This window comes from Anomaloglossus baeobatrachus, chromosome 4 (assembly GCF_048569485.1).
Source record: "Anomaloglossus baeobatrachus isolate aAnoBae1 chromosome 4, aAnoBae1.hap1, whole genome shotgun sequence".
Taxonomy (NCBI): domain Eukaryota; kingdom Metazoa; phylum Chordata; class Amphibia; order Anura; family Aromobatidae; genus Anomaloglossus; species Anomaloglossus baeobatrachus.
Window position 1 is genome coordinate 62650670 of NC_134356.1, and position 27837 is coordinate 62678506.

Consider the following 27837-nt stretch of genomic DNA (forward strand, 5'->3'; position numbering starts at 1 on the left):
TCAAGTCCGTGCCAGAAACACCGGTGTCACTCCAGATTCTTTCCACACCTAAACAGATTCTCTTTTGGCACTTTTGAGCCTCTGGGACGTGAAAGGTTTCCTACATGTGTCTCCTGTTTGGAGTCATTACCTTGCTTTCACTGCATCTTTTCCTTCAATTACTGCCAGTTGTGGCTTAAGCTCGGTGGTGTTTGTGTGCCTTGTTTTTATGCTCGATCCCTGTTGTTGCCCAATATCTGACCTCCCTTCTTTTAACTATCCATTTGCCAAGACCCTTTGTCTTGACCCCTTTGTCTTGATCCGCTACCTTCTTAGATTTCTGACCTCGGACCATGACCTGAATATTCCTTTGTCATATTGTGGCGCCCCTGAGGCTTACGTCGCCACATGAACATTGCACGCCATCCAGCGGTGTGATGTCCCATCCTGGGTAAGGAAAGGGGTGAACGCCGGTCCACAGGCAAATTTGCACACACCATTGTTAGGTACACACAGGGACCGGGGATAGTGGCAGCTACCCTCCCATGCTGCATGCTGGGAGGGGCCGTAAGTCCCATGCCTTCTCCCATAGGGTGGTAGCTTAACAACTGGGGGATGGGAGGAGCCACCCGAGAGAAGAGTAGTTACAGGAAGGTCAAGTGTGGTCAGAAGTTTGCGGGAGGCAGAGGAGAAGGAAAGAAGTGAGTTGTAGGCAGAGAGAGAGGAGGTAGCCTGTGAGAGGAGAGACAGTAGGAAAGAGCTCTAGTCAGTCAGGAGCAAGAAGAAGAAAGTGACGCTTCCTGGTGAAGACCCTGGGACCCAGTAGGTCCAGGTGACACCAAGTAGAACAGAAGGGATTCCAGGGCCACAGACAGCTTTCAGGCTAGTGGCCTGTTCCACAGAACAAACAGGTGGAGGGATCAGGCCGCATACAGGGGACGGTCCCTAGAAGCTGGAGGACGCGAAATCAGTTCCAAAGGCAAAAACCGAGGTCCAGGGTGGCTGCATGCGCCCAGGGCCACAGCCCACAGCAGAACCTCTGGAAAGGGGGTAGAACACCCACTAGGAAAGCCCCCGGCCTGGAGGCTGTAGTGGAGGCCAAGCCAGGTCCATCCATAAAAGGCGAGGCTTAGAAGACGACCGAGAAAGAGACACGTTAGAGGGGTGCACCGGCTCTTGCCCCCAGATCTACCCGAGATCAGCGGAGGTCCCTGACAGGGGATTCCAGCACACCAGTGGGCAACCGGACAGCTGCCGTGTCAAATAACCAACTGTGAGTAAACATCTTGAACCTGCCCCCCTGGTGTTGCCTCTGTTATTTCATCTGCATAGACTTCCATCACTGCATAGACACTTACAAGCACCAACTGTGCCCCGGGGTACCGCTCCACCTGTGGGGAGCAGGACCATCCAAGCTGCCATTCCACCAGCCCCGGAGGCCCCATACAGCAGCGGCGGCTTAATAGCCGCAAACCACAGGTGGCGTCACGAATATAAACTTTAATCACCCCCACTGAAGCCATATTAATTGACTCCCGCCAAGGTCACGGAGTCGGGCCCCGCCACCACTGACGACCCCCGGACTAGTCCGGTCCGGCACCGGATGTCCCATGGCCCTGGGGTTGGCGAGTCAATATCCCTTTGCTAATTTCAAGCCTCCTGATATCTGAAATTGGACCTCTTGACTAACCAGCCTCATGGCTAGCTCCTGAGAAGTTAACTGGTAGATCTGCTGCAGATAAAACTGTTATTTTACCAAAACTACAGCAAGCAGCCCTGTAAGTGATGCATCACTGGAATCAGGGTCTCTGCCTTATATTATGATACTCTACGATGAGGTAGCAAAAACCTGGTGACAGATTCCCTTTAAACAAGTCTCAGATTAGTTTATGAATGAAACATGTTGCTATGAGGCAACCTTCAGAGCCTCTGTTTAACATAAATGTTGGGAGCATTTTATTGGCCATAAAATGTGGTGTGAACAGTGTCTAATCTTCTGTTTTGTAATATTTCCTGTCCAGATGCTAATATTAGCGAGCCTAGGCATATTTCAAAGTGAGAGTGTGGTTTCCTTTGTACTTTTTCAGAATTAAGAAAATAAACACATTGAGGCAGATTTATTAATATTCTCTTAAAGGATATGGACACCTTCAGAAAAATTATTTTTTTGTCAAAATGCATATATTTTGGACTAAAAAAATATTTTTGCTTTTGCGTTTCATTAAAAATGTTGCAACATTCAGCTTTTACTGCTTCTTTCTTTCCCGGCACATTGCTGGCTGCAGAATTAGTTATCTAAGAAGGAGTCATGTTTTTATGAGAATTTTGTAACTTTTTTTTTCTTTTTCGGAGCTTCTCTCTGCTGATTTGTGACCACATCAAACTAAATTTTCATGTGATCGTAAATCAAACAAAAACAGATAAGCGTTCCAAATTCTCAACAGAACTCCCTATTGTAAGAGAACTTATACCGGATTAAGTAATAGATAGAAGTTACATAAGGCAAAAGGCGCAACATGTATAATGCGGCCTAATTACAAAAATTATTTTAGCTCAAAGTATTTGCATTTAAAGGGAACAAACCAGCAGGATATTCATGTATAAAGTAAAGCCAGTGCTATACTGGTGCTAGGATGCTGAATGTAAGCATAGCGTTTGTTCTGAGATTGGATGTTTTATTTCGGAAATATGTACAAGTAAAGTTCCAGCAATGCACTACTATGTGATTGACAGGTGCAACGGGGACAGGAATATATAGGTCGGGTCTTCCTATGTATTCCCGCCGTCTGTCTGCCTGCACCGGAATTAATGTCTATGACGACAACATGGGGAGGAAGGCCAGAAAGGCAGACAGGGGCGGGAATAGATAGCAAGATTCGACCCACATAGTCCCTTCCTGTTGCACCTGTCAATCAAATAAAAGTGTATTGCTGGAACTTTACTTGCACATATTTGTGAAATAAAACATCCAATCTCTGAGAAAAAGCTATGCTTACATTCAGCATCTGAGTGCCAGTATAGCTCTGGCTGTACTTTATATATGAAAATCCTGCTGGTTAGTTCCCTTTAAGAAAAGAAAAATGCCCCCAAACGGCTTGATATCCTTTATATTGAGAGAACATTTTTTTACAGCAGCTAATGCTGGATGATAATCTTGGTGCTTTTTTTTGCACAGTTTTTTTTATAAGAATGTGGCTCAAAAAGTGTCTAAACACCTCCCCTTAAAGAGAACCTGTCACTAGATTTTTCCCATGTAAACTGCGCCCACCAACAATAAGCTCTTATACAGTATACAACATTCTAGTATACTGTATATAAGTGCCCCAAGCCTATCTATACAACATAAAAAAGACCTTTTATTATACTCACCTGCGGGGCAGTTGGGTTGGATGGGTGTCGCTGTTCTCAGTCCAGTGCTTCCTATCTTCTTGCGATCGCTATCTTCTCTCCCTGCTTTGTGTAGATGACTCGTTCTACATCACCTGCACAGAGTCCTCCATTGTGTTACTGCGCACTTCTTTCTACCCTGCTGCGACCAGATCAAAGTACTGTAGTGCGCATGCACGGGGGTTCTTTGACCTTTCCCCTTGCCTGCTCATTACAGTACTTTGCTCTTCCCTTGACGTGCACATGCTCAATGGAGACCACTGTGGATGACATCCACACAAAGCAGGGAAAGAGGACAGCGATCACAAGAAGAAAGCAGGCGCTGAACCGAGACCAGCAACACCCATTGGACCCAACCGCCCCGCAGGTGAGTATAATATAAGGACTTTTTTATGTTATACAGAGTGGCTGGGCTCCTATATACAGTATTCTAGAATGCTGTATATAAGAGCTCACTGGTAGTGGCCACAGCTTATAAGGGAAAAACCTGGTGACAAGTTCCCTTTAACACTGAACCATGAGTTTTCTAATTATACTATATGTTATTATTGAATATTGATTGATCAGTAGTAGTTATTTAGATTTTTATTTAGCACAATGTTAAAAATGCACTGATAATTGTATATTTTTTTCCTTTTCTAGCATATTTTTCCTTGCAGGTTATTGCAGCTCGAAGGAAATACGGTGTGTCGCCTCCTAGTACGTCGGGGCCCCCTGAATTTGAACGGGTTTTTCGGGCTCAGTAAGTAGCTGATTGTTCCAAACATTGTCCACATTACATTGATCTGTAGCTTTTACTTCTAGTCAAAACTATTATATTTACAATATTTAGACTTTGTCCTGTAACTCATTAAATAGGACTTTGCACCAGTTGCTTGAGTGTATTAAACTGGCTAAATCATGGAATATTGGCTGCAGAGCTGAATAAGGAATATTTTTTATTTTTTAATTTCTCATCTCTCCTGCGGAGATATAACTATGTAAAGTTTAGATTTTAATTTATGCTAAGACCAAGGAAGCGTTCCCAGAGATTTGTCTCCGGGGGCCATGTACTTTTCCCCTTAAGGACTATAACGTACTCACACACTCCTGCTCTCAGATCTGCTGGTATCTACTCTGTAGAGCGGAGCAGAGCTGTTTGTCATTACAAACACCTCTTTCAGTTTTTGCCTCACAGCAGTCAATGTGGGAAGAGGGGGGCAGAGCGGAGCTGACAGTGCCCTGAAATCAAAATTGAAAATGTTTGTAATAACAACACAGCTCTGCTCTACTCCCATGCCTGTAATCGTAGTGATTGCCGGTAGTGAGATCAGTGAGGAGAGCATGGCTGTATACCATTACATGTCTCACACAGCAAAAGACAATTATGACCATCTATAAGGGCGTGTTCATTTTTCCCCTGTATGATGCCTCCTGCTTGTCATTGGTTATGCAGGGGAAAAAGTACACACCCCCAAAGAAGGATTTCTTCTAACATCCTCTTGGACTTATCTTAAATTAAAATCTAAACTTTATTTTCTCTGCAGCATGTGTCCAGTTTGACATACTCAAACTGTTGAAAGGTCCTTTTAATGTCCAAGACTGATAGGACTTTAAAGAGGACAGTTCACCAAATATTTCAGGTTGAACTAGACTGTGACTGCAGAGTGGAAAAAAAACCATTTTATTTATTTTCATCTCCTTAGGAATGAAGTTATTTGTCACCAAATATGTTAATTCTCAATAAGGGGCTTTATCTTAACTGGGGGCTGTACTTTCCCCCCCTGTATAAGGCCAACCAATCATAAGCAGACAGCAACACACATGAGAATGAAGAACATGCCCTCATCATAACTTAAAATAGGCTTTCTCCTTAAGGACAGACAGCCTAATCTCATTGACCTAAGTCTAATTACTGACTTAAGGGTACCTTCACACTTAGCGATGCAGCAGCGATCCGACCAGCGATCTGACCTGGTCAGGATCGCTGCTGCATCGCTACATGGTCGCTGGTGAGCTGTCAAACAGGCAGATCTCACCAGCGACCACTGAACAGCCCCCAGCCAGCAGCGACGTGCAAGCGACGCTGCGCTTGTACGGAGCCGCCGACTGGAAGCTGCGGAGACTGGTAACTAAGGTAAACATCGGGTATGGTTACCCGATGTTTACATTAGTTACCAGCGCTGTGTGCAGGGAGCAGGGAGCCGCGCACACTGAGCGCTGGCTCCTTGCTCTCCTAGCTGCTGTACACATCGGGTTAATTAACCCGATGTGTAATGCAGCTACATGTGCAGAGAGCAGGGAGCCGCGCACACTGCTTAGCGCTGGCTCCTTGCTCTCCTAGCTGCTATACACATCGGGTTAATTAACCCGATGTGTACAGCAGCTACATGTGCAGAGAGCCGGAGCCGGCAGCACAGGCAGCGTGAGAGCTGCGGAGGCTGGTAACTAAGGTAAATATCGGGTAACCACCTTGGTTACCCGATGTTTATCTTGGTTACAAGCTTACCTCAGCTGTCAGACGCCGGCTCCTGCTCCCTGCTCGCTTCATTTGTCGCTCTCTCGCTGTCACACACAGCGATCTGTGTGTCACAGCGGGAGAGCGGCTTTGAAGAAAACGAACCAGGGCTGTGTGTAACGAGCAGCGATCTCGCAGCAGGGGCCAGATCGCTGCTCAGTGTCACACACAGCGAGATCGCTAATGAGGTCACTGCTGCGTCACAAAAAGCGTGACTCAGCAGCGATCTCGGCAGCGAGCTCGCTGTGTGTGAAGCACCCCTAAGGGTAATTACTGACACCTTTGAGCTTTCATCTCCTGGCTATCTATGTGTTAGGAGGGGCAACACAGCTGTGTTTTACTGTGTCGCATTACAAATATTTCCATCATCTCTTCTCTCTTGGTGCTGCCAGCTCTGCTGCTCTGCAGGGGAGATAAAAGCTCCAAAGTGTCAGTAATGACAATCAACTCTGATGTGTTCTCAGCAACTTGTAATCTCTTTAAAGTAAGATCACAGCTGTTGTCTTTACATGTCTTATACAGGAGCAATCCTGTTCTCAGCTATAATGGAGCATGTTCTTTATTCCCCTTTATATTGCTGCCTGCTTAGAGATTGGCCAGAATCAGAAAGAGGAACGAGAATACACCCCAATGAAATCTCTCTGGTAATGCCCACTTAGTGTGTGAATATATATATATATATATATATAAAAAAAAACTGTTTAGGTGCCAAGTACTTTGATTGCTAATATCTCCCCGATGGAGAGGCGAAATTAAAATAAATAAACAAAAAAAGTTTTATTCCGCTCTATACTCTATTACATCTTGTGTCCAGTTCAACATAAAAAGTTTGGGGAAAGGTCCAAGGTTTGTAATAAGTTTTAAAGGTATTAACTTTGCATAGGATTGGTAATAACCCGCTGATCACCTGTGAGTCAATTGCTCAGAAGATATGTCCATCGGATGTGCTTAGATCTGCAGTCCAGGACTTATTTAGTTAAAGAGTAACAATTTGTTTTTGTAATAATAATTTGGTCCCGCATGCCAAAGCTATGAAACTTTGTTAATCGCTTTTTTTGGGGATTTGTCTTTGTTCCTATAAAAAATGGCAAACTAATGGATGCCAAACAATAGCTTCTCTCCAGCCTTTAGCAGCGTTGATATCAGAATGTTCTCATTTGGAGTACAGCTGCTGAAAGTAAGGGTTTGATTACATATATATATATATATATATATATATATATATATATATATTAATTAATATTAGTCCGATTTTCATCCAGAAAAGTGGTATGAGTGTCATCCATATGTCATTCCGCATGTCATGCGAATGCGATGTGAGCGTGCAATTATTTTCTGACTTAGCTTCCGTATGGCATCCCATTCGAATGCAATGTGTGTTTGCACCATCTTTTCTAAATATAAAATCATATTAGTCAATGGGCTGATTAATGAGGTCTTCTCAGGTCACTTCAGGGAAGCACACACAACAGTGTGTGTGTGTGTGTGTGTGTGTGCCTATAAAATCACACGTACCCTAAGCTGAGAGAACATTCATTATATGAGACATTCCCATTTATACACCCAGGCTGCATATTTTTGTTTGTGAAAGGGCAGAAATGTCCAATAGTAACTTATTGCTGACCCAAATTGAGCAACTTTTTTTTTTTAACTGGGTACAGTCCAGAGAATATGGGGGAAGGTACCCAATCATTGAGGAACCGAGGAGGCATCGGCAGGTTTGGGTCCATCCTTTCCGCTCCCAGCATCAGACAAGAGGCTATTTCGCCGTTATCTATTGCGAGTTACACCTGCACCCCCAAAATCTTTTATGCATGCTGCAAAATGCATCTCGAAACACTGGACAGCCTACTTGAGGAGCTACGACCAGGGATCACATTTCAAAATACCAGAATGTGCAAATGTTTTTCGGCAGAAGAGTGGCTCCTGGTGACCTTGAGGTAAGTGAGCAAGGCATGTGAGTGTTTGAGCTTTTTTGGGACAAATCTGTATGTTACATCTTTAAAATTATACTTTGATTTGATTACTTGAATCCCTGCCAATAAGAATTGTGATATTATGTCCTGCTTATGTGACGCCCTGGGCAAGCCAGGGGTCACAGGTCATAACACCACCACACCCTACACCCCAGTTAGGAACACCAAGGCTAACCTAAAATCCTTGTTGCCTTCCTCCAGGGGCTGATGTCCACACCAGGGGGTGGGCCAGGCAGTTGGCTCCGCCCACCGAGGAGTTCACAGCCCTGGAGGCGGGAGAACCAGGCAGAACAGTGGAGAGGAGTGAAGTAGAAGGAAGTGGTAAAGGAGGAAAGTAAGAGTAGAGACAGTGCAAAGGAACAGTTAAGAAAGCCTGAAGCTAGTCCGGCGGTGACTGTCTGCAGGGGAGACTGCTTGGAGGTTGCTGGAAGGACCGCGGACGGGTGGTGGCCCGGCGGTACCGGAGCGGTATACGAAGAGCAGTCAGCACCAGTGGCAGGGGCCTTTCGGATCCCGGCAAGGCTAGGAGTCGCCGTGAATTTGCCAAATCCATTAGTGAAGGGGACCTCTGGGTCTCCCAACAAGCAAGTCCCGATTGAAGGCAACAGTCCAATCGTTACAGAGAGACACCGCCACCGCCAGGGCACCAGTTTCTCAGAGCCAGCGCCTGCGGGCAAAGTAGGGCTCCTCCGGCCCATATCCAAGCCGGGGAGCGGGTTACCGGTGGGAACCCATCGAAACCATCATCATCTTAGGTGCAGGAAAAAGGGACCGTCAACTACTGGGGAAAGCAAGTGCAGCCGTCCGTGGGAACCGTCTTTCCAGCCGTGTGTTTTACTGAGAACTGTGTCACCGTCTCAGGCTGAGTGAGTACCACAGTGCCGCAAGGCACAGCGCTGCCGCCGCGTCCCTGCACCCCACCAAGCCCTGCATCACCCACCTCATCACTGGGCCCCGGGACAACTACCCCCTACCCACGGAGGGGAGAACCAACAACTTTGCTGCTCCCTGTCATCAGTCCCCGGGATCCCCATACAGAGCAGTGGTGGTGTCAACAAATCACCACAACCGTGGGTGGCGTCACGGACAATAAACTATCCCAAATCCCAATCCCCTTTCACTCACGGGCGAGGAGCGCCGCTCGAGTCCCCGGGATCCGGCCCATCGCTCGAGCCACCGAGCAGCAGCAGCAGGCCGCAGCAGCCGCAGCGGCAGCCGGACCCGAGCAGTGGGAGAGCGCGGCGTCCCCTCCTCCGCCCGCGACAACTATCTTGTGTGGAGCATAGTAGAGGCCCTGCAAGTCATCCTTTGCGTTTTGAAGCACTCACCTTTATGTATCACCAAAACAATTGCTGTGTGTAATGTACAAAAAATATAAGCAAAATTGGCTCCATGTCAAAACCTATGTACATTTCATCTTTAAAGGGAACCTGTCATCAGAAATTTTGCTTTAAACCTAAAAGTTTCCCCCTCTGCAGCTCCTGGGCTGCATTCTAGCAAGGTTCCTGTACGTTTTGTGGCCCCTTTTAAACCAAATTAAATACTTTATAAACTTGTACCTTTTGCTATGTAAATTTTGTAAATCGTCCATGGGGGCGGGCTCTCTGGTGACCGTTGCTGTTCCTCCAGCAGATTTACGCCGCACCCCAACGCTGAATTTCATATCTCAGGACGCCGCCCCTGGGCGCCCGTGGTCCCGCGCATGCGCTGTGCGACTGTAGCGGGACTGTGCACTGTGTGCACGTGTGACCGCTGGTGACGTTTTGTGCAGGCACCAGGTTATAGGCGGCGCTGTGAGTGTCATCAGCAAGTGCGGCCCATAACCTCGTGACTGCACTTTCCCCTCTTCCTCCAGCGTTCTGCGCAAGCGCTTGCTGGCCAGATGACCCTACGTCACCTCTTTCCCATCTTGCCCTGCTGCAGGGTAAGATGGGAAGGAGGTGACATCGGATTATTTGGCCGGCGAGCGCTTGCGCAGAACGCTGGAGGCAGTGGGGGAAAGCGTGTCTACGAGATTATGGGCAGGCACTTGCGATGCAATCACAGCGCCGCCCATAATCTCGTGCTTGTGACACACATCACCAGCGATCCTGGCGTGGGCGGCACCTCGGGCGCAATGGGCGGCGTCCTGATGGATGAAATGGAGCGTGGGGGGACGGCGTCAATGTGCTGGAGGAACAGCAACAGTCAGCAGAGAGCCCGACCCCATGGACGATTTACAAAATTTACATAGCAAAAGGTACAAGTTTATAAAGTATTTAATTTGTACAAGTACAAAAAGTACAGGAACCTGCTAGAATGCAGCCCAGGAGCTGCAGAGGGGGAAACTTTTAGATTTCAAGCTAAATTTCTGATGACAGGTTCCCTTTAAGACTTTGGGATTGTGTTTCCTATTATTGGTTGGCTTTGGTTTGTTCTGCTTTTCAAACCCACACAAGGTTCTTTATGGCATCAACCCACAAATATTATATGGTCTCAACTCCGAATCTTTAATAAATGTCTTTGTATCCCTCTCCATCTGCTTTTCTGTACTAATTGTTTATTTTTTGGTTTCTGTGTTCCCCTTTTAGATTTCTATCTACTGGTTTGTCATACGTGGCTTTGCACCTGGAATTTCTTCTGGGGAAATCCACAACTTCCAGAATTGTGCACCCCACTTTCTGTCAAATATGGGAGCGTCACCAGAAGAAGTGTATGCCCGAGCTCATCACAAGCAACTTGGTCAATATTTCCCAGGATATTTATGAACTTTGCAAGTTTCCAAGCTGTGTGGGGGCCGTCAACTTCAAGCACAGCCGGGTTAAGAAGCTGCGGAACTCAGAGTCCCAATTCTATAATTATAAGCAGTATCATTCTGTGGTTCTGTGCCTGACACCAACTACATGTGTAGAATGGTAGACATTGTGGCCTATGGAAGAACTATAGATTCACGGATCTTGTGTTCTTCCTTTATGGGTTGGTGGCTTCAGAACAATGATACCGGAGTCCTTCCCCCACGGGAGAGGAGATCCTGTTCCTTTTGTTATGGTTGGGGATGAGGCACTTCCACGTCATGAGGCCTTTTCTCCAGCGATCTCTAAACAAGCAGAGTAGGATTTTTAATTACTGCCTTATCAGGGAATTCTTATTGTTAAAATGCACCTTTGGCATTTTTTGTGCTAAATGGAGGGTTTTGACATCCTACATAACGTCACACGTATCCATGATTTGCCTGTCTCCATGGAAGTTGTGGGTGGTTCTGTACTCAATACAGATCAAGTATCTCATATGGTTGTGAATCACCATGACCCTTCTGGCCTCATGACATGTTGGTAAACTATTTTGTGACACTGGAGGGATCAATACCATGGCAACCAACTAATCTGGACTAATGGCGGGCCAAGCTGCGGCAAAAGGCCTTATCCCCTTTGTCATTAACTGTGGGGTGGTGAAGGTCTAAACCCTTCGCCCTGTCCCCATTGTCATTAACTGTGGTCTAGGTGAGGGTCTCAACCCTTTGCCATGCCCTGCAGAGTATGAGTGCTGTCTGGAGGGACATGTCCAATGGCAAGGTTGGACTGCTGCTATGCACCTGGTCTCCTTGTTCCGCATCGCTGGATGGTTTGGGGTATGGGCCAACCTCTTTCTCCTGTTCTTCGACAGCTTCAGATTCTGAAGGTGTGTCCCTCTCCCATACATTGGTTACGGTACTGGAAAGAAAATTGTATATGCAGAGTTAAAATCATATGTTATTTGTGAAACAAAAAGGCCTAAATGGCTGTGTTAAGTTATTTAGAGGGCACAACAAATTTACATTGATACACTGTAAACTAGTCAGCATACAGCTTATATAATAAAGTGTCATATCTTCAGTGTTGTCCCATGAAAATATATAATAAAATATTTTTTTACAAAAATGTGAGGGGTTTACTCTTTTTTTTATATATATATATATATATATATATATATAATTTATATATATATATATATATATATATATATATATTACACTGTAAGTAGTTTGTGATTTTCCCACATTATCATTACCATCGATGCAGCATAATTTGTGCCCTATTTTTGTATTTGACATACAATCCAGTATGGTAGCATTAAGCCAAATATTAGGCAAAAAGGCATTTTAAAATATTTGTAGGCATCAGCAGTAACATTGAGTGCACTGTAGCATGGCTGTGAAGGACGGGGTTAATCTCAGCTGTGTCGGTCTTGATTAGGAGTGCACCTGCAGTGTTTGATATGAAAACAAAAAATGGGTTCAGCTTTTGCAGCTGCTAAGGCTGCTTTCACACTACGTCTTTTTAACATGCGTCATGAACGTTTTTTTAACGCAAAAACGGATCTAGTGCAAATGCGTTTTCATTTCAATGCATTTGCAATGGACTTGCGTTAACATGCGTTCACCTGCGTTTTCGTGCGTTATAGTGAGGATCCAGCGACTTGCTTTTTTTTAACATCTTTCAAAAACGCTACTTGTAGCGTTTTTGAGCTGCGTCCAAATACTGCAAATTGCTGGATCCTGACTAAACAGCACGCAAATGCAGGTGAACGCTGGCATGCTGATAGGCAGGATCCTGCTTGCTCTACTGAGCATGCCCAGAAACCAGCCTCGCGTGATCAGTCTATCTCTCTCCTCCCTCTCTGTCTCTCCCCCTCCCTCTCCCCCACCTGAGAGCTGCGGACACTCGTTATCAAGGTAAATATCGGGTAACCGCTTTTCTTAGTTACCCGATGTTTACGTTGGTAACATGTGCAGGGAGCCCGGCTCCTAGCAGCTGCAGAAGCTCGTAACCAAAGTAAATATCGGGTATCCAAGCAAGTATACCCGATGTTTACCTTGGTTACGAGCCTCGCAGCTGTCAGATGCCGGCTCCCAGTCTGGAACGTTTAGTTCCCCTCACTCCCGATCACATGACTCCAATGCCCGCCCCTAAACATCCAGTGACAGGATCCTGCAAAATAACACATGCGTTTGCATGCGTTTTTTTGCTGTAAAATCAGGATCCGCTTTTGCAGCAAAAAAACATTCAGGACGCATGTTAAAAAGACGTAGTGTGAAAGCAGCCTTAGACAGTCAATCTGCTGGATGTAACAGAAGGGAGTGTGACCAGCTCATGAGTCACCAGATGTGAACTTTAGCTGGGAGAGAGACATGCTAGGGTCTTTCTCTCTCTATGAAGCAGGGCTGTGGAGTCGGAGTCGGAGCGCATTTTGGTGCAGTCGGTATAAAATGCACCGACTCCGACTCCTAAAATATATAATAAATTGGGGACAGTAGTGCAATGCAGAGTGTGATGAAAATTTTTTCATAGGAATTTGGGAAACCTATGAAATGTCTTATAAATGTCTGTTCTATTCCTGATCTAAGGCTACATTCACACACAGCGTTTTTGCTGCGTTTTTTGAGGATACGTTTTTCAGCTGCAAAAGCAGATCAGCTTTTTAAAAAACCGCATCACCTGAAAGGTTTTTGAGCTCATCAAGAATGTTTTCAATAGCAAAAGCAGATTAGAAAACCGCCACAAACTGACATGCTCATTCTTTGTGAGGAGCCTCACAACACGATGTGTCTGAATGTCCTATCTTGAAACCCATTGCCTTTGCTGGGATGCCAGAGTCACTGAATTTCACTGAATTATTTTGCCATCAATGTTCGATATGTTTGACAAGAAAGAAATTGTTAGTAAGACACTTGCAGTAAAAGATAGTAAAGCTCATCACACCAGCCAGTTTCTCCAGGCCTTAGTGGAAAAAGTTCTGCAAGATTAGGAATGCAAAAAAGAACATTCTTGCCATTGTAACGAACAATACTTCAAACATAAGTACAATTAAACTGATGAATGAGAGAAATGAACAACAGCTAGAAGAAAATTTAGGATTTAGTATGTGTGAGATGGAGCCACAGTGCTATTAATATAACTGAGGAACAAACAGATATTACAACAGAAGAACAGTAAAATTATACTTTAGGATTAGGTGATCTTGTTGGAGCTGCTTCAAAACACTTTCATATTCATCACATGCGCTGTGTTGTGCACACTGCAGCTGGCAATAAGATAGTCTGCAAGAGGGTTACCCCAGTTTCACACGTCTGTCTTTTCGCCGGTTTGGCGGATGCGGCTCACTCCAGTACAGTGTATACAGTACAGTGGAAGCGCGACAAACGACGGTCACATGCTTTCATGTGACTGGAGCATGTGACCTGTAAGTTGCGGCGCTGCCACTGTACTGTATCGTACTGTACTGGCGTGCGCCACATCCGCCAAACCGGCGAAAAGCCGGATGTGTGAAACTGGGCGGACATGCTGGAAATCTGATTGGAAAAGTGAGGAAGTTGGTTATTGCCGCCAGAACCCCTGAAATTGATTTCATCTTGAAGAGACGTGCTAGGAAAGGGGCAATTGTTGATCAAGCCACTCGGTCAGGCAGCATTTATTTAATGACTGAACGATTGCTTGAACTAAAATCGTTTCTTATAGATATGGTGAACCCTCAAGTAACCTTAAATGAAGGTCAATGGACACAGGTGGCTGAATTGAAGGAATTGCTTAATCACCCATTTACCGTGACTAAAAAATTACAAGCTGAGGATTTAACTTCTGGCATTTTCATAAGGGAGTGGAAGAACTTGCTATTTTGCTTGTTCCAAAGAGGAGGTTTAATCGCAGATGGCATTTCTGCTTCAATGAAATGGAGAGAGACACAGCTATTGCAAAATACAATTCTTCTGGCAGCTATTTATGTGAACCCAAGTCATCATATACTGCTTGATGATCAACAGCTTACTAAAGGAAAAGAAGCTTTGAGTAAGGTAGCAGTTAGGATGAGGCGCAAGAGGACTTGGGCCTGACAGACCTACTGCTGCCATATCTTCATCCTCATCAGTTGAGGAGTTTAACTTTGACAAGTATTTGGATGACATGGAGCAGCAAAGTGTTGCCACAAGGAAAAATATTTCACTTCGTCTCCTATAGCAGCAGATTGACTAGATTTCACTAAAATTTTTCACTTGCTCTCAAAGAAATAGAAAAATTCAACAAAACTGACTGTGCATGAGGCAATTCCTTTATACCCGGAAATTGGTAGAGATGTTGCCCATGTGGTTACGGCTTTGCCTCCAACCCAAGTTACTGTAGAGAGGTTGTTCTTTAGCCTTAAACTTATTAAGTCAGATTTGAGGTAATCTGCGAAGGAGGATCTGATGGAGGCAATTCCATTTCTTAGAACAAATTCATAGACTGTACAAATGTTATTTAGTATGTTTTTGTTGAAAACTGTTTTTTTGCCACTTACATAGTGTATTACATAGTGTTATATATAACCATACAAAATAATAACATTTAGTATAATGCTTATATTTAAGTGAAACATTTATTGTAGTACACTGTGAACATCAGACATTTAATCATTTTTATGATGCAATAATCAAGATATTTAGAGAGAACAAAATATATTTATTGGAATACAACTTTAGAACACAAAAAACTAATACATTGTAAATATGAAATACAATATGTAATTTTATATATATCTATATATATATACAGTTAGGTCCAGAAATATTTGGACAGTGACACAATTTTCGCGAGTTGGGCTCTGCATGCCACCACATTGGATTTGAAATGAAACCTTTACAACAGAATTCAAGTGCAGATTGTAACGTTTAATTTGAAGGTTTGAACAAAAATATCTGATAGAAATTGTAGGAATTGTACACATTTCTTTACAAACACTCCACATTTTAGGAGGTCAAAAGTAATTGGACAAATAAACCAAACCCAAACAAAATATTTTTATTTTCAATATTTTGTTGCGAATCCTTTGGAGGCAATCACTGCCTTAAGTCTGGAACCCATGGACATCACCAAACGCTGGGTTTCCTCCTTCTTAATGCTTTGCCAGGCCTTTACAGCCGCAGCCTTCAGGTCTTGCTTGTTTGTGGGTCTTTCCGTCTTAAGTCTGGATTTGAGCAAGTGAAATGCATGCTCAATTGGGTTAAGATCTGGTGATTGACTTGGCCATTGCAGAATGTTCCACTTTTTTGCACTCATGAACTCCTGGGTAGTTTTGGCTGTATGCGTGGGGTCATTGTTCATCTGTACTATGAAGCGCCGTCCGATCAACTTTGCGGCATTTGGCTGAATCTGGGCTGAAAGTATATCCCGGTACACTTCAGAATTCATCCGGCTACTCTTGTCTGCTGTTATGTCATCAATAAACACAAGTGACCCAGTGCCATTGAAAGATATGCATGCCCATGCCATCACGTTGCCTCCACCATGTTTTACAGAGGATGTGGTGTGCCTTGGATCATGTGCCGTTCCCTTTCTTCTCCAAACTTTTTTCTTCCCATCATTCTGGTACAGGTTGATCTTTGTCTCATCTGTCCATAGAATACTTTTCCAGAACTGAGCTGGCTTCATGAGGTGTTTTTCAGCAAATTTAACTTTGGCCTGTCTATTTTTGGAATTGATGAATGGTTTGCATCTAGATGTGAACCCTTTGTATTTACTTTCATGGAGTCTTCTCTTTACTGTTGACTTAGAGACAGATACACCTACTTCACTGAGAGTGTTCTGGACTTCAGTTGATGTTGTGAACGGGTTCTTCTTCACCAAAGAAAGTATGCGGCGATCATCCACCACTGTTGTCATCCGTGGACGCCCAGGCCTTTTTGAGTTCCCAAGCTCACCAGTCAATTCCTTTTTTCTCAGAATGTACCCGACTGTTGATTTTGCTACTCCAAGCATGTCTGCTATCTCTCTGATGGATTTTTTCTTTTTTTTCAGCCTCAGGATGTTCTGCTTCACCTCAATTGAGAGTTCCTTAGACCGCATGTTGTCTGGTCACAGCAACAGCTTCCAAATGCAAAACCACACACCTGTAATCAACCCCAGACCTTTTAACTACTTCACTGATTACAGGATAACGAGGGAGACGCCTTCAGAGTTAATTGCAGCCCTTAGAGTCCCTTGTCCAATTACTTTTGGTCCCTTGAAAAAGAGGAGGCTATGCATTACAGAGCTATGATTCCTAAACCCTTTCTCCGATTTGGATGTGAAAACTCTCATATTGCAGCTTGGAGTGTGCACTTTCAGCCCATATTATATATATAATTGTATTTCTGAACATGTTTTTGTAAACAGCTAAAATAACAAAACATGTGTCACTATCCAAATATTTCTGGCCCTGACTGTATATATATATATATTTTTTTATATATATATATATATATATATATATATATATATATATATATTATACATGCACACACAAGATATATATGTAATCTACTGTATATTACATATTGTATAGCATATTTACAATTTATTACAGTTTTTTGTGTTCTAAAGTTGTATTCCAACAAATATTTTATGTTCTATCCAAATATCTTGATTATTGTATCATAAAAATGATTACATGTCTGATGTTCACATTGTACTCCAATACGTTTTTCACTTAACTATAAGCAATATATGTGGGAGTCGGAGTCGGAGTTGGAGTCGGTGCAAGGGAAATTGAGGAGTCGGAGTCAGAGTCGAAGGTTTGGCTTACCGACTCCACAGCCCTGCTATGAAGTAACTGGGGAGTCAGCTGAGGAGCTGAGCAGTCTTTAGGTCTTTGGGCCTACAGAGGAAATGGACCATCTAATGGTGGATAGTCTACCAGAGTGTGGGAGCTGGAGAGATCTCATCTCAAATTCCAGAATATTGGACATATACCAGTCAGAGTATTGGACTTATATCTGCTGGAGTATTAACCTGTTGTATGTAATGTACTGTTCTGCTGTATTTACCTTTGTGGTGGGCGATGGTGTTATAGTCCCTCCGAGATTTATGGAGCTAATAAACCTTGCCTTGTTGGTCTAACAACATTGCTGGTGTGAACACTGCCCAATACCTAATTACCTACATGAACAAACCCTTACAACTGGTGCATTGAATGCGAGTATGAGATCCAGGGGTGTCATGGAGGATTGTATGGCGATGGTTTCCCATGTGTGTAATGTGCCACTGGCGACACCTCTGTCTCTGGGCTGGGTTGAACCCATAGAGCTATGTGGTTAAGGATATCTGGAGAGAGAATAGATAGGAGAGATGGTAAAACTGACCAAGTCCCAGAATGAATGGACTGTAGCATTTGCCAGTACAGCTCTTACTCCATATAACCCACCTGCAGCACTATTCTTCATCCTGGCGAAGTCTCAGGTATGGCATGTAAATATAAATGGGCTTAAGGACTTGATGAGTGTGGTGACTCTGGGTGGGAGATAAAGTGTGTTCATAGAGATGCTGGGAACTGTCCCGTGTCAGCATACGCATGGGCCGTGGTTTTGTGTTCCACGAAGTGAAGTGTGTAGGACTGTAAACAGTGAGTTTGCAGCCTTATGATGTACTATATAGTACATATATATAGTATTAGAAGTGTACCTGATGGAGTATTGGACGTATACTTACTAGAGAATTGGATCGGTACCTGCCGAACTACTGGTCAGATACCTGCCTGAGTATTACCCTGCTGTATTTACTGTCCTGCTGTATTTACCTTTTGTACCAAAGCATAGTTGTTTTATGTTATAGTCCCTTCAGGGTTTATGGAGCTAATAAACCTTGCCGTGTTGGGTTAAGAATGTTGTCAGTGTGAACACTGCCCAATACCTAATGCCTATGTGAACGAACCCCTACAGCACACAATTCTGGTTCTTCATTAACAAAGAGAACCTAAACATGGCTAAAATATATGATATGGCTAATTTCAAAATATTTGTGACATCGGCCAGGTACATTTAGCGTGGCCAAAAACATTACAAATACCGAGGTGCATGTGTTGTATTTCATAAAATGTGCATCATCAAAACTTATTCCGATTTGCATTTCACATATGCTGTCATTGTAATTTGGAACTTCCCAATAGATATAGGATCACGAAGCATCGCGTTTCACCCTATTCAAATATCCTGGGTCCTTTGTGTCCCAAAGCTCGGGTCACTTTTGTATAAGGACCAGGAGCATCTCCATGTTTATTGCTCTGGATATCCTCTTGGTCTCCGTGTAGGCGTGGATATGACTAACAGTTTTATAGCTGTGATTGTTGAGGGTGCAAACACTTCCCTGTAGGATGACTTCCTATCAGGGAATGATTGAATATCCTCTTGATTTTTTACTTAAGCAGCTTAAAAATTTGACTGCATACGGATGGTCCGTGTGATGTCGTTTTTTTTTAAATTTCATCCATTAACTCGCATTAGTGAGTTTTACGCCACCATACGCAGCATGATGCAATTTTTTTCCTCAGCCCGATTACAGCCGAGGAGAAACTTGCAGATCAGCACTGCCTCATTGAATACCATGAGTGCAATCAAATTATTTCTTGCATTGCATTCATTCATTTTATAGGCAAGTAGGAGCGTACCCTAAAAGGGAGAAAAAGAAAAGTTAGACTGGAGAAAAGCTAAGGTTTGGAAGTTGCTTCAATTTTTTTTACAGGAATAAAGACAATAAAGAGATTTGCAAAGTTTCATAACTTTCCATGCTGAATAAAAATTGTTTAAACAAAAATTGAATATTCAGTTACTGTATTTTTTGGTTTATAAGACACACCAGCTTATAAAACGCATCCCAAATTTAGAGGAAAAAAAGGGTGAAAAAAAGGAGTCCATTTTATAATCCGGTGGTGTCTTACCGGAGGGGGGCAACAGCGGTGGTGGAGTGGGGTCACAGGAGGCAGGGGTGGTGGTGGAACAGGGCAATGCTCCGGGCGGTGCAGCCTGCAGGTGTCTCAGATGCTGTCCCAGAAACTGTCGGCGGTCGAGGCTGTGCTGGGGAGGCTATTCTGGTGCTGGGGCGGCTGTGCTGCGGCGTCAGATGAGCTGTGGTTGGTGAGGGCTTCGAAGAAAGTGTGACTCGAGCCAGGGCATGCACAGATTGAGCTCTCGGCTCAATGAAAAACCGAGATCTCATCTGTGCACACGCCACCTCCAGGTGCCACATTTTCCTTAAATTCGCTGCTGAGAGCTCAATGGGCCGGGACGGTGCATGTGCAGATGAAATCTTGAGACGAGAGCTCCATCTGTGCATGCATCGGCTACGGGCACCATTATTTGAAGCCCTCACCGCCGCAGCCCCCGCACAGCTGCCGCAGCCCCCGCAGCCCCTGCACAGCCACCGCAGCCCGCTGCTGCAGCATTGCCCTTTTATCCTGCTACCTCTCTCTACCACACCCCGGTAAGCTACATTCAGATGTTAAGGTGCACCCATCACTTTCCTCTCAATTTTTTTGGAGAAAAAGTGTGTCCTATAATCCGAAAAATACAGTACTTTTTCAGGGGAGCCTGCCAGCCCCCAAATATATTTCAAATTAACTTCATAGCCACATAGAGGACATAGTGTAATGACTCAGCGTAAATCAGATCAGTTTTATGGGGGTGAACTGTTCTTAATCATGCCAGCACCCAGAAATATTGTTGCTTTGTTTGGTAAATTAAGAGACACTAGCAATTGTTTCATGTTAGGCTGCTTTCACACATCCGGTTTGACCAGTGCGGCTCAATCCGGCTGTGAAACCTATGCAACGGATGCGGTGAAAACACCGCATCCTTTGCATAAGTTGTTTACATGCGGCCCGTCTGGTTTTTGCCGCTTGCGGCATGCTACTGAGCATGCGCAGTGGCAAAAACCGCATGCGGCGTCCGGATGCGGTTTTTGCCGCATCGCGCCGCATCCGACATCCATTGGGATGCATTGGGAAAAGCGCCGCATCGGCCGGATGCGGCACGATGCGGTTTTTTTTGCCGCACAAAAAAACGTTCCAGGCAACGTTCCATCCGGCCGCCGCATCGGCTAAATCTGCCGCATGCGGCCAAAAATGGATGGAACGCAAGGCCATGCGGCACAATGCGGCACTAATTAAAGTCTATGCAGGAAAAACGCAACCGGCAGCAAAAAAAAACGGTTGCGTTTTTCCTGCAAAGTGCCGGATTGTGCCGCACAGCAAAAACCGGAGGTGTGAAAGCAGCCTAAGACTGTCCAGAACCCCTTTTTATCTGCTAATTTGTGGCATGCCTCCTAATTGTGGATTGCTTCAGCCCCCTTAGCCTATGTGCACACGCTGTGTTGTTATGACGCTGCGTTTTTGTGTGTTTTTGGTTGCTAAAAACGCACAAAAACGCACCCACGGCAAAAAATGCGGTAAAAACGCATGCGTTTTTACCGCGATTTGGTGCGTTTTTGGCTGTGTTTTGTGGCGTTTTTAATCTCTGCATTTTTCTGCGTTTTTCCAATGCATTGCATGGGGGAAAACGCAGAAAAACGCAGGAAAGAATTGACATGTCCATTTTTTTTTAAGCTAAAAAACACAGCTTAAATAAAAAAGTTGTGTGCGGACAGCAAAAATGAAAACTCATAGACTTTGCTGGGAAAGCAAAGTCATGCAGTTTTGAGGCCAAAAACGCACCTGAAAAACGCTGCGAAAAACGCACTGTGTGCACATAGCCTAAGACTACATAGTTCAGAGGACAATTATGTTGGATTTAACTAGTGACCAATGAAGGGACAGCCATCTCCCAAGAATCATGTTAGACACAAAACCCTGAAATGTGAATGAAAGATATAAAAAGGCCTTGATCCTGTCACCAAAATAATTCTGCAGGACTTGAGTCTAAAGTCCATGTATCCAACTGGAGGATTGCAGAACTGCTCCACTGCCCAACAATGAGCCCTCAAATTCACTTGGAGAACTCATGTTGGGATAATTAGGTCACCTGGTTGCATACCTTGCTGTGTTCGGTCAGCTACTTAAGTTTGCCGCTATCTCCTCTGTGGGTGCCCACCAAAAGCACGGTGCTGCTGGCTGAGATAGTTGGCCTTGGATGGCCAAAAGTCATGAAAATTCTAATCACTGGCGAGCAGCGGAAGGGTGAGACTGTTGCTTGTACCATCTTGTGTTCTTGCCGGAAATGTAATATAAGCTGTTGAGTGTTGGTTACCCAATAAAGTGGTCTTTGTAAAGATGGCCAGGCCAGCAGACGAGAGCACCCACTAACCCTTGTTAGCCCTTATTAAAGTTATTTATTTAATCATAATTTAATAACACGGGTCTGTAAGGGTGACATTTTTTAAAAAGAGGTGATTTTTATATACTTTTGTGGCTGAACTCAGTAAGAAACATAGTATGTGCACAATACCAAGAGACAATGAACCGTGCCAACTAGGTCCCTGCAATAGCCAGCAGTCCACTGTTTTTCAAACATGTGTTATGAGATTTTTTTTCTTGATTTATTTTAAATGTAATTTAATAAAGTATTTTTTGGCTTTTATGTACTCTTATCTGGACTAGTGTTTATGTCCATATTCTATTAGTGTTACAAATAACCCCTGTGTAGTCTGAGGATCCTACAGTCATGCTACCATCAACCTGTCCCCTATGTTTTACAAAGTTGTCATAAGAAGAGACTAGATAAAAAAAAAAAAGAGTATGGAGGAGCTACAGGGTGATTCACTCGCTACTTTACCCAGAAAAATTGTTGTAACGTCTAAAAGATCGTACTGAAATTTGGACTGTACATACTTTGGCTCAAGAGAAATGAGAGTGCAATGAACCTCAGCATAAGCCATGAGAAACATCCTCGCTGATGTATTGCTCTGCCGGTCATCTCCATCATGGGATAAAATTGCTGTATTTCAGTAATTTATGTGTGGTGTTTGTATTTCACGCCTGCCAAATTCTTTCTCATTTGTTAATAATCTACAGATACAGTTCGGGGTAGTGTGTTTTCATTGTGAAAACATATTGGAAAACGGAGTCCTTAAAGAGGAGCCAAAGAGAGTTTGTAAAGAACTTTGGAAGTCGAAATCCGCCATCAAAACCGTCCATTGTGTCATTGGTGAATAAGTTGGAACGTATAGGAAGATTACTGGATAGGCATGATGGAGGACGTCCAAAAATGTCTGAGTAAACAATTCAAGATGTGAAATAGCGATTTCTGGCATCTCCACGTAAATCGTTCCATATCGTATTCCACATGTCAACGAATGGCAGAGAAAGATTTTGTTCTCCCGTACAGAATCACTGTCATCCAAGAACTGAAAGGGCCAAATCAAGAGAAGAATTTATTAAAGTCAGTGGTTCCAGACCTTCAATGTTGAAAATGAAAACATATTGGACTATAAGGGGTTCGTTGATGAAGACTGGTTTCACCTATGGGGCTATATCAATTAATAAAACACCAGTATTTGGGCAGGTGACCACCCACATGTGCTTCATGAGATGCTGCTTCATCATGAAAAAGTTGGCGTCTGGTGTGCCATTTCCAGGCGGCACATAATCGGCCCCATATTTTCTGAAACAAATGATTAGGTGAAAACCATCCAAACCTTCCTCAATTCAGCTGGACGATGAGGAACTTAGGATGGGTTATTTCCATCAGGATGGTGCAATGTGTCACATATTGGTTGTCAGAAGATTATTGTGGAATCCAAGGCACCGAAACTATAAAAAAATGTTTAGTCCCAGCATACAAAGAAAAAGTGCAGATAGCAACATTTCGGCCAACGCAGGACCTTTATCAAGCCATTAAAAATTACATATGTTGGCCGAAATTTTGCTATCTGCATTTTTTCTTTGTATGCTGGGACTAATAAAATTTTTTGGATAGCTTTAAAGAGTTTCAGTGCTTTGGATTCCACAATAAACCTCTGACAACCAATAAGTGACACATTGTACCATCTTGATGGAAATAGCCATTCCTAAGTTCCTCATGGTCCAGCTGAATTGAGAAAGGTTTGGAAGATTTCGGTGCCTTGGATTCCACAATAATGTACCTACCTGCACGCAACCTCAGATCCTCACAAGATCTCCTTCTCTACTCCTCTCTTATCTCCTCTTCCCACAATCGCGTACAAGATTTCTCCCGTGCCTCCCCCATACTCTGGAACACTCTACCTCAGCATATCAGACTCTCCCCTACCGTGGAAAGCTTCAAGAGGAACCTCAAGACCCATCTCTTCCAACAAGCCTACAACCTACAATAACCCTCAGTCCAGTAGACCACTGCGCAACCAGCTCTATCCACACCTATTGTACCATCATCCATTCCCTGTAGACTGTGAGCCCTCGCGGGCAGGGTCCTCTCTCCTCCTATACAGTCTGTTTTGTACCGTTAATGATTGTTGTACGTATACCCTCTTTCACTTGTAAAGCGCCATGGAATAAATGGCGCTATAGTAATATATAATAATAATAATCTTCTGACAACCAATATGTGACATGTTGCACCATCCTGATGGAAATAGCCCATCCTAAGTTCCTCATTGTCCAGCTGAATTGAGGAAGGTTTAGAAGATTTCGGTGCCTTGGATTCCATCATAATCTCCTTCAATTTTTGCAGCTTAATGGAGGGCTGTACCAACCAGCAAGAATAGTGGAGTGGTGTATGGGATTTCATCATATATTGGTTGTCAGCATGGCAAAGATTGAAGCCTTCTTTGATGACAGAGTAATCTCCAGGGAACTGGGGCCACCAAGATTCTGATTTAACACCAGAGGCTTTTTTCCTTTTGGTGCCATTTGAAAGGTCGGGTGTACGGTAACAAGCCATGAACATTACAAGCCTTCTGAGAGAAAATACAGCAAGAATTTCAGGCTATAACCCCAGACGTCCTGAGGGATACAATATGGAAGAGTGCGTAGAGACGTGGTTGGGTACAAACGGTGGACATTTTCAATAGCTGCTTTACAACATCAGTTTCTCAAGAACCAAAGTATGTACAGTCCAATATCAGTCCAATTGAAAGTCTCTTTTATCAATTTTCCAGGTAAAGTATGGCGTAAATAACCCTGTACTTGTTTTAGCTTGTTACCAGGAATCAGAGATATTAAATTAATGAAACAGAGTCACAGTACAACATACAATTTATTTGATTATTTTCATCTATTTCTTTTGATCTCCTCTTTGCAGGGTTAATTGCACAGAATATTTCCCGCTGTTCCTTACTTTGCTCTGGCTGTCTGGGATCTTCTTCCATCAAGGTGAGATAAGTGTCACCAATCCGTCTACATCTATAAATACTATAGTTATAAATACAGGCCGACATACCAACTTCTTATTATAGTTCTCTGCTGCTGAGCATCTGATCCCTGCATATCTAATACATTGGAGCAAGTAATTTGAGAGAAGGAAATCTTCTATTTTCTGGTGTCCATATATATGGAGGCAGGAGGAGGTTTATGCTCTATTGGATGTTGTATATACTGTATGGAAGCATTTTCTCCTACAAGCATTGATGGTAAGAGAAAATAGCTCCAAACGTCAAATATCTGATGGATCAAAATGGACACTGATTAACTCTAGTAAAGTAGTTTTCCAGGTTGCCAAGAAAAAAGTAGCACATTATTCATAAAAATAAATCAATATCCTGCAAAATTATGTTTCCACAAAATGAGAGTATACCCTAAAATAAGTAAAAAGTAAATAGTAGTGCAAGTAACTTTCATAGGCGACTTAGCTAACACTATTTGGTAAAAAAAAGCGTAAAAGTCATCCCACAACGATAAGGTGTACCAGGTCCATTTGCCATAAAACATTGTGCCATAATACATCGTACTATGTGTTATTATACATCATGCCGGAATACATTGTGCTATAAAACATTGTTTCATGTGCTATAATACATGATGCAGCTTGCCATGCCCCCCAGACAAAGTATATAGCTGGCTGGCCATTACTATTACTATGAACATGTTGCCCAGTAAGCCTCGGTACAAAGTTTGGCCCTGCCCCCTCCTTCCAAGGCATGTTGGTCATATGTATGGGCCATTCTAGCATTCTAAATTCGATAATGACATACAAGTTGCCCCCTTTCCCTTGATTATCTAGTAATGTCCCCCATCCTGTACTAATTTTCCCCATCCAAGGCCACTGCCTGCTAAATATGTCCCCCACCCTGATATATAAGTCCCTCATCTTGGTATATGTCCCAATCATGGCCCCATCCTGGTATATGTCCCCATCCTGATATATATGTCCCCATTAAGACCCCATCCTGGTATATGTCCCCCCACCCATCATGTCTTCCACCTGGTATATGTCCCCATCATGTCTCCATCCTGGTATATTGTATGTTCCTATCATGTACGCCTTCTAGTATATAGCCCCATCCTGGTATATGTCCCCCTCATATCCCATTCTGGTATATGTGCCCATCATGGCCCCACCCTGGTATATGTCCCCATCATGGCCCCATCTTGATATATGTTCCCATCATATCTCCATCCTGGTATATAATCCCCCTCATGTCTCCATCCTGGTATATGTCCTTATCATGTCCCCATCCTGGTATATATCCCCATCATATTTCCATCCTGGTATATGTCCTCATCATGTCCCCACCGTGGTGTATGTCCCCATTATGGCTCCATCCTAGTATATGTCCTCATCGTGTCTCCACCCTGGTATATAAGTCCCCATCATGTCTTCATCAAGGTATATGTCCCCATCATATCTCCATCCTGCTATAAGGCCTTATCATGTCCCCTTCTTGGTACAGTTAGGTCCAGAAATATTTGGACAGTGACACAAGTTTTGTTATTTTAGCTGTTTACAAAAACATGTTCAGAAATACAATTATATATATAATATGGGCTGAAAGTGCACACTCCCAGCTGCAATATGAGAGTTTTCACATCCAAATCGGAGAAAGGGTTTAGGAATCATAGCTCTGTAATGCATAGCCTCCTCTTTTTCAAGGGACCAAAAGTAATTGGACAAGGGACTCTAAGGGCTGCAATTAACTCTGAAGGCGTCTCCCTCGTTAACCTGTAATCAATGAAGTAGTTAAAAGGTCTGGGGTTGATTACAAGGTGTGTGGTTTTGCATTTGGAAGCTGTTGCTGTGACCAGACAACATGCGGTCTAAGGAACTCTCAATTGAGGTGAAGCAGAACATCCTGAGGCTGAAAAAAAAGAAAAAATCCATCAGAGAGATAGCAGACAGGCTTGGAGTAGCAAAATCAACAGTCGGGTACATTCTGAGAAAAAAGGAATTGACTGGTGAGCTTGGGAACTCAAAAAGGCCTGGGCGTCCACGGATGACAACAGTGGTGGATGATCGCCGCATACTTTCTTTGGTGAAGAAGAACCCGTTCACAACATCAACTGAAGTCCAGAACACTCTCAGTGAAGTAGGTGTATCTGTCTCTAAGTCAACAGTAAAGAGAAGACTCCATAAAAGTAAATACAAAGGGTTCACATCTAGATGCAAACCATTCATCAATTCCAAAAATAGACAGGCCAGAGTTAAATTTGCTGAAAAACACCTCATGAAGCTAGCTCAGTTCTGGAAAAGTATTCTATGGACAGATGAGACAAAGATCAACCTGTACCAGAATGATGGGAAGAAAAAAGTTTGGAGAAGAAAGGGAACGGCACATGATCCAAGGCACACCACATCCTCTGTAAAACATGGTGGAGGCAACGTGATGGCATGGCATGCATGGCTTTCAATGGCACTGGGTCACTTGAGTTTATTGATGACATAACAGCAGACAAGAGTAGCCGGATGAATTCTGAAGTGTATCGGGATGGGATATACTTTCAGCCCAGATTCAGCCAAATGCCGCAAAGTTGATCGGACGGCGCTTCATAGTACAGATGGACAATGACCCCAAACATACAGCCAAAGCTACCCAGGAGTTCATGAGTGCAAAAAAGTGGAACATTCTGCAATGGCCAAGTCAATCACCAGATCTTAACCCAATTGAGCATGCATTTCACTTGCTCAAATCCAGACTTAAGACGGAAAGACCCACAAACAAGCAAGACCTGAAGACTGCAGCTGTAAAGGCCTGGCAAAGCATTAAGAAGGAGGAAACCCAGCGTTTGGTGATGTCCATGGGTTCCAGACTTAAGGCAGTGATTGCCTCCAAAGGATTCGCAACAAAATATTGAAATTAAAAATATTTTGTTTGGGTTTGGTTTATTTGTCCAATTACTTTTGACCTCCTAAAATGT

The 27837-nt window shown here is 43.6% G+C and overlaps 1 protein-coding gene and 1 long non-coding RNA gene across 3 annotated transcripts in view; one reads left to right on the plus strand and one right to left on the minus strand.

Moving 5' to 3' along the window:
• LOC142301214 (leukotriene C4 synthase-like) overlaps positions 1 to 27837 on the plus strand; it is a 132757-nt gene that overhangs the window by 70001 nt on the left and 34919 nt on the right. The window contains exons 3-5 of one of the 2 annotated variants that reach the window (XM_075342241.1): positions 4009 to 4108; positions 7525 to 7803; positions 10410 to 11654. In XM_075342241.1, coding sequence (XP_075198356.1) covers positions 4009 to 4108; positions 7525 to 7803; positions 10410 to 10737 — 707 coding nt within the window. In that variant the 3' untranslated portion in view covers positions 10738 to 11654. Of the gene's footprint in view, positions 1 to 4008; positions 4109 to 7524; positions 7804 to 10409; positions 11655 to 24787; positions 24859 to 27837 lie in introns of those variants that run through there. The other variant, XM_075342242.1, reaches the window with a different exon arrangement.
• Positions 10959 to 27837, minus strand: part of LOC142301215 (uncharacterized) — a 125344-nt gene continuing 108465 nt past the window's right edge. Inside the window, exon 3 of the long non-coding RNA XR_012752712.1 lies at positions 10959 to 11528. This is a non-coding gene — a long non-coding RNA (uncharacterized LOC142301215). The remainder of the gene's footprint in view (positions 11529 to 27837) is intronic.